Source organism: Megalobrama amblycephala, linkage group LG3 (genome assembly GCF_018812025.1).
Source record: "Megalobrama amblycephala isolate DHTTF-2021 linkage group LG3, ASM1881202v1, whole genome shotgun sequence".
Taxonomy (NCBI): Eukaryota; Metazoa; Chordata; class Actinopteri; order Cypriniformes; family Xenocyprididae; genus Megalobrama; species Megalobrama amblycephala.
Genome location: NC_063046.1, coordinates 9368694 through 9383652, shown reverse-complemented (window position 1 = coordinate 9383652; position 14959 = coordinate 9368694). Strand labels below are relative to the sequence as shown.

The following is a 14959-nucleotide window of genomic DNA, read 5'->3' as shown; positions in this document are numbered from 1 at the left end:
AACACTGATAATAATCAGAAGTGTTTCTTGAGCAGCAAATCAGCATATTAGAATGATTCTGAAGGATCGTGTGACACTGAAATTTAGCTTTGCATCACTGGAATAAATTAGATTTTTAAACATTTTGAAAAAAAAAAAAACTTTTATTTTTATTATTGTAAATAAATGTATTTTAGAAGCATTAAAAATCATACCAACCCCAAACCTTACTGTATGGCAATATCAAGGTTTCACTGACACCAGTTGTAACTTGGTTATTCATCAGTGTTGTTTATGCATCTTGGATATCATTCAGAACCATGGTATATATATCAAAATATATATCATATGATACACAACTGCCAAAGTAGCTTATTCTAAGCACTAATGCATTCCTGAAAGTATTCAGGCTCCCTCAGAAAACAATACAAGTTTAGAGTAAAATTAAAATATTTGGGCAAAAACAAGGGAAACAAGATCTGTTTTTACCGCTTTTTGGACAATATTTCACCCTCATTAGACATTTTCACATCTGTTTGCCTGTTTACAATGTTTTACGTTCTGTTTCATTGAATCTTGTAATTGTACAGCTGTTGAATCTGGCACAGAGCTGCATCATAATATGTGACATATCCTGGATGATCTCACTAAATAACCAGGAAGGAAACTACTTTGACTTCTGATGATCTCAAATATTAGTTATTTTGTGTGTTATATATATTCCATCTAAGCACCAGGCATGTTCCTTTAGATGTGATGTGTATTTAGATGGTGACAAGTAAAGCTTATTGTTGCTAATGAAGTTCAACTGCGTGTGAAAGGCCATTCACACCACTAAGTCTAGCCACTAATCTAGCTCTCGAGACCCCCCTCACATCTCCTAATGTGAGTGAGCTGCATTTTAAATGCATAGAACAGTTGCATGTGATGCTGTGGAATTAGCCAGCAAAGTTTATTTTGGCAGCTAATAAGGGATACATCAAATATATTTGATGTGCAAATCCCAATGTCAAATACACACATTCAGCTCTTTCATCTTGGAAGGCAAATACACAATTAAAATGTGTGAATGTGTAACAATCACGTGTTAATCGGCTCATAATCACATGGGTGTTAAACAAAGTTAGAGGAAATCCCTCAAATTAGGTTAGAAGTGACACCCGCTAAGGTTAGTCATGTTTATCACATTTATTATGTTTTAATTAAAATGGCTGCGCCCGCTCTTACCGGAAAAATAAAGTGGTATCGAGTTTAGTTACCTGTTTACTGCATCTGCTTCAGTGGTTCCGACTAATTACTGTTGTTTTATTACGGACAGATAATTTTTATATAGCCTACAGATGATTGCTCATCTATGTATAACTCATACATACTCACAATTAGCCTACAGTGCCGACAATTAAACACTAACTTAAATTAAAACGTTTTTACTTGTCTTTCATGTTTTGTTTTGTTTTTTAATTATGTGACAAAAATATTATCCAAACCTAATTTTGAGTTCATTAGACCAAATCACATTCATGTTGAACCATTAAAGACAAATTTAACTAGCGGTCAGTCATCAATATACAAACTAGCAACTATATTTGCATGTGAATGTGAAAAAATGCGGATGAAAATGTTTACTTTTTACTTTGAAATAAGCTACTAAGATGTTTTTTTACACATGCATGTAGACGTTACTGACATCTGGTGGAAGTTTTTTGGATTAACTCAGATTAATCCTGAATCCAGAAGTAGTTGAGGAGCATTTTGGGTTTTTAAAGCACGTTAGGCATATTCATGTTATACTGGTTTGTATTTGTTTGCTGTATGTCAAATATGTGGTAGAAATTGGCAACCCAAACCATAAATAAATTACAGTGACAAAATACTATTTGTGTCATATTATACACAACCATTCAAAAGTTTGGAAACATTACTATTTTTAACGTTTTCAAAAGAAGTCTCTTCTACTCATCAAGCCTGCATTTATTTGATCAAAAATACAGAAAAAAACATTAATATTGTGAAATATTATTACAATTTAAATAAATGGTTTTCTATTATAATATACTTTAAAATATAATTTATTCCTGTGATCAAAGCTGAATTTTCAGCATCATTATTCCAGTCTTCAGTGTCACATGATCCTTCAGAAATCATTCTAATATGCTGATTTATTACAAATGTTGTTCTGCTTAATATTTTTTATAACGTGATGTTTTTTTCAGGATTCTTTGATGAATAAAAAGTTAAAAAAAAAAGAGCAGCATTTATTTAAATGAAATCTTTTGTAACAATATTCACTACCATTCAAAAGTTTGGGGTCAGTAATTTATTCTCTTTCTTTTTTTTTTGGAAGAAATTAATACCTTTATTCAGCAAGGATGTGTTAAATTGATAAAAAGTGATAGTAAAGATTTATATTGTTAGAAAATATTTCTATTTTGAATAAATGCTGTACTTTTTGACTATTTGTTCATCAGTGAATCCTGAAAAAAGTATCACAGTTTCCAAAAAATATTAAGCAACACAACTGTTTCCAACTTTGATAATAACTGAGTCAAATCAGCATATTATAATGATTTCTGGAGGATCACGTGACACAAAAGACTGGAGTAATGATGCTGAAAATTCAGCTTTGCATTACAGAAAAAAATTATATTTTAAAATATATTAAAAATAGAAGAAAACCATTATTTTAAGTTGTAATAATATTTCACAGTATTACTGTTTTTTTTTTTTTCTTCTGTATTTTTGATCAAATAAATGCAGCCTTGATGAGCATAAGAGATTTCTTTCAAAATGTGTCCAAACTTTTGAATGGTAGTGTAAATGACTGCATCTGATTGGCTTCTATAAATATATAGGTAATTGACCACTAATGTACATTTTATGAGGGCCAGGTTATGATAAAGCTGATATTCAAGTATACAGCCAATGGCCAAAACTGACAAAAATGTTGTGTTTCACAAAGTTTGCTGCTTTGGTAGATAGCAGTTTCACATATGTCTGGTATACTGGAAAACAATAAGCATTTCATACGTTTTAAAGACTTTTATTGTCAAAAACATTCAATATATGCAAAAGAGTCAATATTTAGCGTGTTCTGGTTCTTCATGACCTCTGCAGTTCGCTCTGGCATGCTGGATATCAGCTTCTGGGCCAAATCCTGACCGATGGTGATCCATTCTTGCCTTTTTAGTGCTTAGAGTTGATCACAATTTGTTGCCTTCTGCTTATCCACTCGCCTTTTGAGGACTGACATGGGATTGGAGTTGCCATCATGTTAGAAAATGCACAGATCATCACCAGATTGCTCCTGGATCCTTGGGAAAAGTTACCAGTCTTTATTCCTGGCATTGTTTTTGGGCAGAATTGTGAGAGAGTCGACTCCTTTGGATGAAAAGCAACCCTACACATGAACAATCTCATGATGCTTCACTGCCATGACACATGACTCATGGTGTTCACCTTTTCTTCTCCGGACAATCGATTTTCCAGATATCCCAAACAGTCAGAAAGGGGCCTCATCAGAGAAAATAACTTTGCATCAGTCCTCTGGTGTCCAATCACTGTACTTCCTGCAGAATTTCAGCCTGTCCTTGATGTTTTTCTGACACAATTAGTAGCCGATTCCTCAGGAGGAGATGGTCCTGGCACTTTCTGGACACTCTGGGATGTCCTGAAGCCTTTTTCACTGTGTTCTTGAGGTTCTTGATGATCCAGTAAATGGGGTTCAATATTCTTTTCAGCTATTTCCTTGCATGTCGGGGCATTTTGATGAAAAGCGATGACGGCTGCACATCTTTCTTTGGAGGTAATGATTGTTAACACAAGAACAGAATGACTGGAAGCACTTCTTCCATCCTTTTATAGCAATCAGTTTGCTCTTATAATCCAATCTGTCTGATGTCTCCAGATCAGTAGGGTGAAGTCAGCTAAAATGGGCCACGTTTTGGTAAATGACTTGTAATACCATCAAATAAGCTATGCATGAGATCTAATGATATTTTTATAAATTAGCATTGGTCTCTTAAATATATATGTTTTTAAAATGTGAAATAGTATAATTGTTTTAAAATTATGAGAGTTAGAGTATCAGCAGGTCCCTTCTTGAGGCACGGCACAACATTCAGGTAAAATGGGCCAATATAAAAAGAGGCTGAAATCATTTTTATTTTTAACAGTAAATTGACACTATTGTCTTTAGTGTGCCATAGCAACAACACCATACATTTCTTTTATTAAATAGAAAGTTGAACAAATATTTCATTAAAAAATGCAATTAAAAATGAACTGATCATGTTGTATAGGTGTGTGTTTCTGTGCATTGGTGTCTTTTGTATGCATGCATGTGTGTATCTGTCAAATATCTGTCAAACATTTTGTTAAAGATTAGAATATCTTTGACAAAAAAAAAAAAAAAAATCACTTTTAACATTTCCTGTAGCTATAGGTCTTAACATTGTACTGTACTGACATCTTCTTTTCTTTGTTTCCTTTCTTTGCTTGTCCTCCTGCCACACTGTCTGCAATGCATTTTTTTTTTTTTTTTAAAGACTGTTAAGATTTTGTATGGATACATCTAGGCCTATAAACCTATTTTCGCTCACAATTTCTGTGTAAAAGTGTGTGTGCAGCCCATTTTACCTGAAAATTGTGGTCCATTTTAGCTCACTTTCCTTACAATTTCTCTGACAAGCTTCATTTCACACTCTGCCCTGCCCGCCTTAAAAAACTCAGACCAGTCAAAACTATTGTTACATGTCAACAAGTGTTGAAGCAACAATGCAAGATCAGTTATTGTGATTGGCTGTAAAAATTTAAAGAGATATGACGGTACAACCTTATTTGGCCCATTTTACCTGATAGCCCATTTTAGCTGACTTCACCCTTCACCATTCACACTTTTTTCCATGATGATGTGATCAATGAAATTATGTTAGCTAATTATTTGTGCTATAGGGCCAATAAAATAAAACAACAAAATAACAAAATAAAAATAAAATATTTTTTTTGTAATAAAATTCTTTTTATTTTGGCCAGTGAAGCTTTTTGCAGTTATTTAAAATGCATCTGATCACTCTGCCCAATAATCTAGAAACAATGTGAATCAACACCACAACTGAGGCAGAGACCTTTTCAGAATACAAAATTAATGTCACTGCCAAAACTTTTGGCCATGATCGTACTGGTTCAGTATTCCAGTATTCTGTCATCACTGTCAGTGAATGCTGTCAGATTTCCAATAGAGGGCGCTAATTTGAATAATGTTTTATTTAGACTCCGATGCATATATGCTTCAGAACAGCCCAGAAAACAAATAAATATTTATTATTTATAAAATCCCATTGTAATTTCTCTTATATATATATATATATATATATATATATATATATATATATATATATATATATATATATATATATATAGTTGCTGATGCAGTAATCATTAATTAATGATTTAGTTCTTCATGAGTCATACATTAAAACATGATTATCTGTGCATTAGTTAAGCATGAATTAATGCATATTAGTTCACCTGTACTGTAAAGTGATATATATACAGTACAGTCCAAAAGTTTGGAACCACTAAGATTTTTAATGTTTTAAAAGAAGTTTCGTCTGCTCACCAAGGCTACATTTATTTAATTAAAAATACAGTAAAAAACAGTAATATTGTGAAATATTATTACAATTTAAAATAACTGTGTATTATTTAAATATATTTGACAAAGTAATTTATTCCTGTGATGCAAAGCTGAATTTTCAGCATCGTTACTCCAGTCTTCAGTGTCACATGATCCTTCAGAAATCATTCTAATATGCTGATTTGCTGCTCAAGAAACATTTATGATTATTTTCAATGTTGAAAACAGTTGTGTACTTTTTTTTTCAGGATTCCTTGATGAATAGAAAGTTCAAAAGAACAGCATTTATCTGAAATACAAAGCTTCTGTAGCATTATACACTACCGTTCAAAAGTTTGGGGTCAGTAAGAATTTTTATTTTTATTTTTTTGAAAAGAAATTAAAGAAATGAATACTTTTATTCAGCAAGGATGCATTAAATCAATCAAAAGTGGCAGTAAAGACATTTATAATGTTACAAAAGATTAGATTTCAGATAAACACTGTTCTTTTGAACTTTCTATTCATCAAATAATCCTGAAAAAAAATATTGCACACAAATATTTTGTACAATTGTACACATTAAATGTTTATTGAGCAGCAGATCAGCATATTAGAATGATTTCTGAAGGATCATGTGACACTGAAGACTGGAGTAACGATGCTGAAAATTCAGCTTTGCCATCACAGGAATAAATTACTTTGTGAAATATATTCAAATAGAAAACAGTTATTTTAAATTGTAATAATATTTCACAATATTACTGTTTTTTACTGTATTTTTAATTAAATAAATGTAGCCTTGGTGAGCAGACGAAACTTCTTTTAAAAACATTAAAAATCTTAGTGGTTCCAAACTTTTGGACTGTACTGTATACACACACACACACACACACACACACACACACACACACACACACACACACACACACACACATTCATATTTCTTTAGCAATTACACTCTAACAGAGTCAACTAACTACATCATTACTTCAGGTTGAATGATTCTGATTGGCTAAGAAAAATAGACAAAATTAGTAATCTTCCACATACGGACAGATAGTCAGAAGCATATCTCCATCCATCATGATGCTGACACTCAGAACCTGAACTTGGGCAGGATGTCCTGTTAAATCATGAAAAGGCGTCTGCAGGTCTCAAGCAGAGCGTCAGTTGTCCACCAGCACCCATAAAGGACCTGCACAGAACATTAGCACACATACACAGATACACAGGATTCACAGTTAGCCCAGGCTTTATTAACTAGAACAGGAAAGATTCCCAAAACATACTGATAAGTTGTACTTTTCTCTCAGTGAGAGGTCATTATTCTCTAATGTCTGAAGATGAAAAGGAAATTAAAATAATTTAACATTTAGAAAAATACATGTTGATTAATAACTTAAAAGATATATATTGAAGCAGCAGTGGATTCCAGAATCCACCCCCTTCAACACACACACACACACACACACACACACACACACACACACACACACACACACACACACACACACACACACACACACACACACAGTATTTTTTAAGATTTACACATTTCAATTATTAGTAATATTCCATCAAATTGAATTGAATAATCCTTATGTGAAAGGATTATTCAGTTATTCAAATAAAATAAGGATATGTAAATGTGTAAATCTTGAAAAAAGGCTTAAAAACTTTAATAATTTTATATATATAAACACACACACACACACACACACACACACACACTTTTAATGAACATAATAATAAATAAAATTCATAAAATTGTAATCAACACGTCTGAAACACCAGTAAATATCAATAAAGAACCAGAAAAAAGAAGCTATTTTTAATAATGCAGGTTTTATTATAAATACATATCAAATATAGTTTTGTATTTACAGAAGACAGATATGGATAACATATATAACTTAAATTATAAGAATATCAGGAATATTGTTGGTTCACATTGCTTTCACAAGATGGGATGCCAAACATCCACATGGATACTGTACACAAAACAGCAGTAGCTTTGGATGTGATGGAGAAGCTGGATCTGCTGTCAGCTCCAGTAAGCTTGAGGAACAAGATGATAGCCAAAGTTTCTTCCATAAACCTGAAACAGAGGATAGAGAATTGGTTAGAGCATCGAAAAAGAGCTTGCTTGATTTGTTCATTTACAACGGTTAGTTTTGTGTCATGACACTGTTAAAAGATGAAGAAGAAAATGCCTCACAGTCAGTGACTGAGATATTAATGTTGAAGCTTATATGAATTCCAATATTATATATCTAGAATTTATCTTTTAAAATCTATTTGTTAAATATTTAGTATGTAGGTAGTAAAATAAAGAAAACTAAGCAACTAAATGGAATATTTGTACTTTATTTATTTATTTTGACACATTCAAAGGCTATTTAATTGCAACGTAAATAACATAAAAAGTGGAAATTACAATCAGTTACATAAAAAAATAATGCAATTATACGAGGTATCTTGCGACACCTAGGTGGTTCTTGGCGGTACTGCAATGAGTCTTCCAATTATTATATTGATTAATTAAACTGAAACTCAACTTGAACTAATTAAAGCTAAAGTTTGACCCTCCCACATTAAAATTAATCAACCAATATTAAAATGAAATGGGCATAATTATTTATAAAATTATAAAAATAATTAATAAATATTTCTGAAGGATCATGTGACACTGAAGACTGGAGTAATGACGCTGAACATTCAGCTTTGATCACAGGAATAAATTACATTTGAAAATATATTAAAATAAAACTATAATAATATTTCACATGTTTTTACCCTGGTACATAAACTACAATAAATCTATAACTATATATAACAATATAAGTATTATTTACATACCTGGTAGGTCTGTGTTTGAGCACACTGTTGTGACTGAAGGAAGTCTATATTTGCGGAGAGGTTTTGCTCTGTTGAATGTTGCTGTGGATAAGCGCTGTACTGATCCACACATTGACCAGAGCTGCCCTCATACTGTCCATCACAGTGACCGTAACACCGTCCCCGCCCGACACAATCTCCAGCCATAGACCTGCACTGAAAATAGCCAACGATCTCTGGAGAATATGAGCCGCCGCTGGAGTTCACGTGGCTCCTGTGGGTCAGTTCTCCCTCGCTCAGACCCAGCTGGGCCGACAGAAAGGAGATGTAGCGTATGGTGAGCCGTAGGGTCTCAATCTTGGTCAGGGTTTGTCCCACGGGAGCTACGGACGGAGGCAGGTACGTCCTGAGATGGTGGAGAGCTTTGGTCAGATCCCTCATCCTCAGCTTCTCCTTCTCACTGGCGTTCTGCCGTTGCTCGCTTGGGTTCTTCAACCTCAACCTGCGTTTTCTCTTGACGACACCTGTAGATTTGACTGATTTGGAGCACGCAGGCTGGGCCCGGAGGGACGGCGAGAAGCCCTGGTCCGGCGAGACGGTGTCCGGAGAGGAAACGTTGCAGAACTCTGACTCAGAGCTCGAATAGATCCACTGGTTCTGCTGGCTGTGGCTTGAGCTTTCCATAGTGTGACTCTGAAGGCTGGACTGAGGGCTGGAGGTTTATACGTTGGACTCAGAGGTGCGAGGTGACACCTCTGCAGGCTTACGCTAGCCACCGCTGTCTCTCAGACCCCAGGACTCGGCCTGGATCTGTCTGGGAAAGGCTCGGAGAGGCCACAGGAGCAGAGGTGTGAATTTTGACTCCTCTTCAAAACAACAAACCAGAGCAGCTATTCTTCCAGGGAACTGATCTTGTACAACTGACCAAACAATGTATGGCTTCTGTTTAATCTATTTTAATGTATCTAAAAAAATTCACCAACTCTGATAATTCACTAAAGAATGGGTGAAAAAGTACTCAATTCTCAATTGGGCATAAAGAAAAAAATAAAGCAATCACACTCAATAAACGTCAGTATTTTTTAATACTTTTATTCATCAAGCATTAAATAAATCATAAGTTGTAAAGACATTTAGGAAGTTTCAAATAAATGCTGTTCTTTTGAACTTTCTGTTCACCAAAGAATCCTAAAAAAGAAACTGCATGGTTTCCACAAAAATATGAAGCAGCACAACTGTTTTCAACATTGATAATAATAATAAAACATCATATCAGAATGATTTCTGAAGGATCATGTGACATATTATGTATGTCACATGTGACATGTCATGTATATATTATATTTAAGAGACAGTCCCGATCCTTAGCCCAATAATTCAAAACTGCTGCTGATTGTCTGCATGGGGCTGTATTTCAAAGAGCTAAGCAGAGTAACTGGCCTTAATGATGTTTAATGATGCTTAATAAACTCCATTAGCAGGTTGCACTTGAGGTGTGACATTCACACAAACTGGTGAGCAGGTTTGCAGTTTAGTGGTCGAGATGGTCATTCGCTCAGTGAAGCGGGTCTCGTACAGAGATTCAAAGTGATAATGAGTTCATTATAAAAAAAACATTGTATGATTGAAGTAGTAGCCTATAAGCTTTATATATATATATATATATATATATATATATATAATTTATTTAATTTTAATAAACAAATTAATTATATATTTAATTAATGTTAAAATATATGAATTTATAATAATAAAGACTGCAGTTCAAAAAAAAAAGAAAAAAAGAAAGAAAGAAAACATCCGTAAGAAATAAGTGTCTTGTGTTTACCACCAAGGCTGCATCACTGTAAAAAATAAAAAATTGAGAAAACTTAAAAATTTAATGCAACAAACTTCAGCTTATTTTTGAGTTTTCTCAACTTGTTTTTGTAGGAGATTTTTGAGTTTTCTCAACTTTTTGTTATAAAAACTGAATACAAGAAGTTGAGAAAACTCAAAAATCTGCTGAAGTTTGTTTCTCAGCTTTTGATTTTTTGAAGTGTACAGTGCTGCTTTGTGAACCACTTAATCTGTGAAAATGTGAATAATTTTAACAAAATAAGAAAGATCATACAAATGCATGTCATTTTTTTATTAAGTACTGTCCTGAGTAAGATATTTTACATAAATGATGTTTACATATGGTCCACAAGACAAAAAAAAATAGCTGAATTTATAAATATGATCCCGTTCAAAAGTTTATGAACCCTTGATTCTCAATACTGTGTGTGGTTACCTGATGATCCACGACTGCTTTTATGTTTTGTGATGGTTGTTCATGAGTCTCTTGTTTGTCCTGAGCAGTTAAACTGAGCTCTGTTCTTCAGAAAAATCCTCCAGCTCCTGCAGATTCATCAGATTTCAAGCATCTTTTGCATATTTGATCCCTTCCAGCAGTGAATGTATGATTTTGAGATCCATCTTTTCACAATGATGACAACCGAGGGACTCAAACACAACTATTAAAAAAGGTTCAAACATTCACTGATGAAAACTTTTTGAATTCTTCAGATCAAGGTAAATTGTACTTAATTTGTCTTCTGGCAAACATTTAAGAGTTTCTGTTGCTTCCAGAGGGCAGTACTCAATAAAATTGAAGATATTTAAACAAAATAAGAAAAATGTGGACATCTTTATCCTGTTCAAAAGTTTTCACCCCCCGTCTCTTAATGCATCATGTTTCCTTCTGGAGCATCAGTGAATGTTTGAACCTTTTTTAATAGTTGTGTTTGAGTCCCTCAGTTGTCCTCAGTGTGAAAAGACAGATCTCAAAATCATACAGTCACTGCTGGAAGGTTTCAAATATGCAAAAGATGCTGGAAAACTGATGAATCTGCAGGAGCTGGAGGATTTTTCTGAAGAACAGAGCTCAGTTTAACTGCTCAGAACAAACAAGAGACTCATGAACAACCATCACAAACCACAAAAACAGTCGTGGATCATCAGGTAACCACACACAGTATTGAGAATCAATGGTTCACATACTTTTAAGTGGGTCATTTTTAAAAATTCAGCTATTTTTTTTTTTGTCTTGTGGACCATATGTAAACATCGTTTATGTAAAATATCTTACTCAGGACAGTACTAAACAAAAAATAACATGCATTTTGTATGATCCCTCTTATTTTGTTCAAATTATTCACATTTTCACAGATTCTGCAAGGGGTTCACATACTTTCAAGCAGCACTGTATATTTGATTAAAAATACAGTAAAAACAGTAATATTATTACATCTTACAACTGTTTTGATTCTTCAGAATTCATTCTAACATGCTGATTTAGTGCTCAAAAAACAGTTCAGCTTAATATTTTTGTGGATACATTACTTTGATGAACAGAAAGTTGAAAAGAACAGCATTTATTGTAAACAGAAATCTTTTGCAGCATTATAAATGACTTTATTGTCACCTTTGATTGATTTAATGCATAATAGCTGAATAAAAGTACTAACTTCTTTAATTAATAAATGATACGTATAGCATACACAACGTCTCAGTATCGGTTTAGACGTAAAACAATAAATGTGAATTGTGGCGTGTGCTTGTTAGCCTGTGGTTTCTAGGGTGTTCTGGGTGATTGCTGAGGTAAATGCTATAGGTGATTACTTATTGTTCACACTGGATTTTGATTACGGAAAAATGTATGAAACCACTGGAGAGCCATAGCTAGGGAAAAGAGGCCATCTTGGCATGCCAATTTTGCAAATGGAGCTGGAGGTTCAATACACCATTTCATGTTGCATTTTTATTGGCTAGTCAGTAGACGTAAGTCGTAGCAGCAACACACTGTGAGATGATCATGCTAAATTTCTGACACTGTCAGAAAATTATCACAGTGCCTTCCTTGAACCTCTCTCACTGCATGACGTAGGACCACTGTTTAGGAGCCACGGCCACAGAAATCGCTACAATTCTTTCATCTATTGTCTAGGACAGCCCAAAATCGTACAATGTGTAGGCATTAGTGGTCATGCGACTAAGCTGAACGTCGACACAGAATAAAGTGAGTAGTAGCCTACATATACAGTTCATCCGGAAAGTATTCACAGCTTCACTTTTTCCACATTTTGTTATGTTACAGCCTTATTCCAAAAGGGATTAAATTAATTATTTTCCTCAAAATTCTACAAACAATACCCCATAATGACAACGTGAAAGAAGAAAATCAAAAAAAAAAAAAAAAAAAAAAAATCACATGTACAAAAGTATTCACAACCTTTGCCATGACACTCAAAATTTAACTCAAGTGCATCCTGTTTCCACTGATCATCTTTGAGATGTTTCTACAACTTGATTGTGGGCATGATTTGGAAAGGCACACACCTGTCTACATAAGGTCCCACAGTTAACAGTGCATGTCAGAGCACAAACCAAGCCATGAAGGCCAAGGAATTGTCTGTAGACCTCCGAGACAGGATTGTATCGAGGCACAGATCTGGGGAAGGGTACAGAAACACTTCTGCAGCATTGAAGGTCTCAGTGAGCACAGTGGCCTCCATCATCCATAAATAGAAGAAGTTTGGAACCACCAGGACTCTTCCTAGAGCGGGCCGCCCGGCCAAACTGAGCGATCAGGGGAGAAGGGCCTTAGTCAGGGAGGTGACCAAAAACCCGATGGTCCAGCATTTCTCTGTGGAGAGAGGAGAACTTTCCAGAAGAACAACCATCTCTGCAGCACTCCACCAATCAGGCCTGTATGGTAGAGTGGCCAGACGGAAGCCACTCCTCAGTAAAAGGCACATGACAGCCAGCCTGGAGTTTGCCAAAAGGCACCTGAAGGATTCTCAGACCTTCAGAAACCAAGATTGAACTCTTGCATGGTGGTGGCAGCATCGTGCTGTGGGGATGTTTTTCAGCGGCAGGAACTGGGAGACTAGTCAGAATCAAGGAAAAGATGAATGCAGCAATGTACAGAGACATCCTTGATGAAAACCTGCTCCAGAGCGCTCTGGACCTCAGACTGGGGCGAAGGTTCATCTTCTAACAGGACAACGACCCTAAGCACACAGCCAAGATAACAAAGGAGTGGCTACGGGACAACTCTGTGAATGTCCTTGAGTGGCCCGATTGAACATATCTGGAGATATCCTGCAAAGAAGAATGGGAGAAACTGCCCAAAAATATGTGTGCCAAGCTTGTAGCATAATACTCAAAAGGTCTTGAGGCTGTAATTGGTGCCAAAGATGCTTCAACAAAATATTGAGCAAAGGCTGTGAATACTTACTGTATGTTACGGAAGAGGATTAGGGCCAAGCAATAATAAAAAAATAAAACCATCTTGAGGATAAAGTTGTTAAATTTTGAGAAAAAAGTTGAAATAAAATGTTGAGAATAAACTCATTAAATTACGAGAAAAAACTCATTAAATTTCAAGAAAAAAGTCGAGATAAAATGTTAAGAATAAAGTCGTTAAATTACAAAAACAAATTTGTTAAATTATGAGAAAAATGTCGTTAAATTTCGAGAAAAAAGTCGAGATAAAATGTTGAGAATAAACTCATTAAATTAAGAGAAAAAAGTCATTAAATTATGAGAATAAATTCGTAATTTAACGAATTTGATCTCGTAATTTAACGACTTTTTCTCATAATTTAACGAATTTGTTCTCGTAATTTAACAACTTTTTTCTCGTAATTTAATGACTTTATTCTCAACATTTTATCTTGACTTTTTTCTCGAAATTTTATCGAGTTTTTTTCTCGTAATTTAACGAGTTTATTCTCAACATTTTATCTCGACTTTTTTCTCGAAATTTAACGAAATTTTTCTCATAATTTAATGAATATTTCTCGTAATTTAACAACTTTTTTCTCATAATTTAATGACTTTATTCTCAACATTTTATGTCGACTTTTTTCTCGAAATTTAACGAATATTTCTCGTAATTTAACAACTTTATTCTCAACATTTTATCTTGACTTTTTTCTCAAAATGTAACGAGTTTTTTCTCGTAATTTAACGAGTTTATTCTCAACATTTTATCTCGACTTTTTTCTCGAAATTTAACAAGTTTTTTCTCGTAATTTAACGAGTTTATTCTCAACATTTTATCTCGACTTTTTTCTTGAAATTTAACGATTTTTTTCTCGAAATTTAACAACATTAATCTCGAGATGGTGTTATTTTTTTATTATTGCTTGGCCCTAATCCTCTTCCGTAGTATGTGCATGTGATGTTTTCTTTTTTTTTTTTTTTTTTTTTTTTTTTAATTTGCAAAGATTTCAAACAAACTTCTTTCACATTGTCATTATGGGGTATTGTTTGTAGAATTTTGAGGAAAATAATTAATTTAATCCCTTTTGGAATAAGGCTGTAACATAACAAAGTGTGGAAAAAGTGAAACGCTGTGAATACTTTTCGGATGCACTGTAGTTACAGACCTTATGGCACGTAGCCATCTTTAGAATTTTACCTTTGAACATCAATTTTTGCGGCAACTTTATATTTCTGTGGCATCGCTGTCTAAAAGTGATTAGCTGGTGAAGT

General features: G+C 34.1%; 1 protein-coding gene across 1 annotated transcript; it reads right to left on the bottom strand.

Moving 5' to 3' along the window:
- Positions 1-7640: 7640 nt before the first annotated feature.
- Positions 7641-9480, bottom strand: mespba (mesoderm posterior ba). The gene is made up of 2 exons (XM_048183276.1): positions 8456-9480; positions 7641-7694 (listed from the first exon to the last, which is right to left on the bottom strand). Exons 1-2 carry the CDS (start codon positions 9116-9118, stop codon positions 7641-7643), a joined length of 717 nt encoding a protein of 238 aa, XP_048039233.1. The 5' UTR covers positions 9119-9480.
- Positions 9481-14959: the final 5479 nt, after the last annotated feature.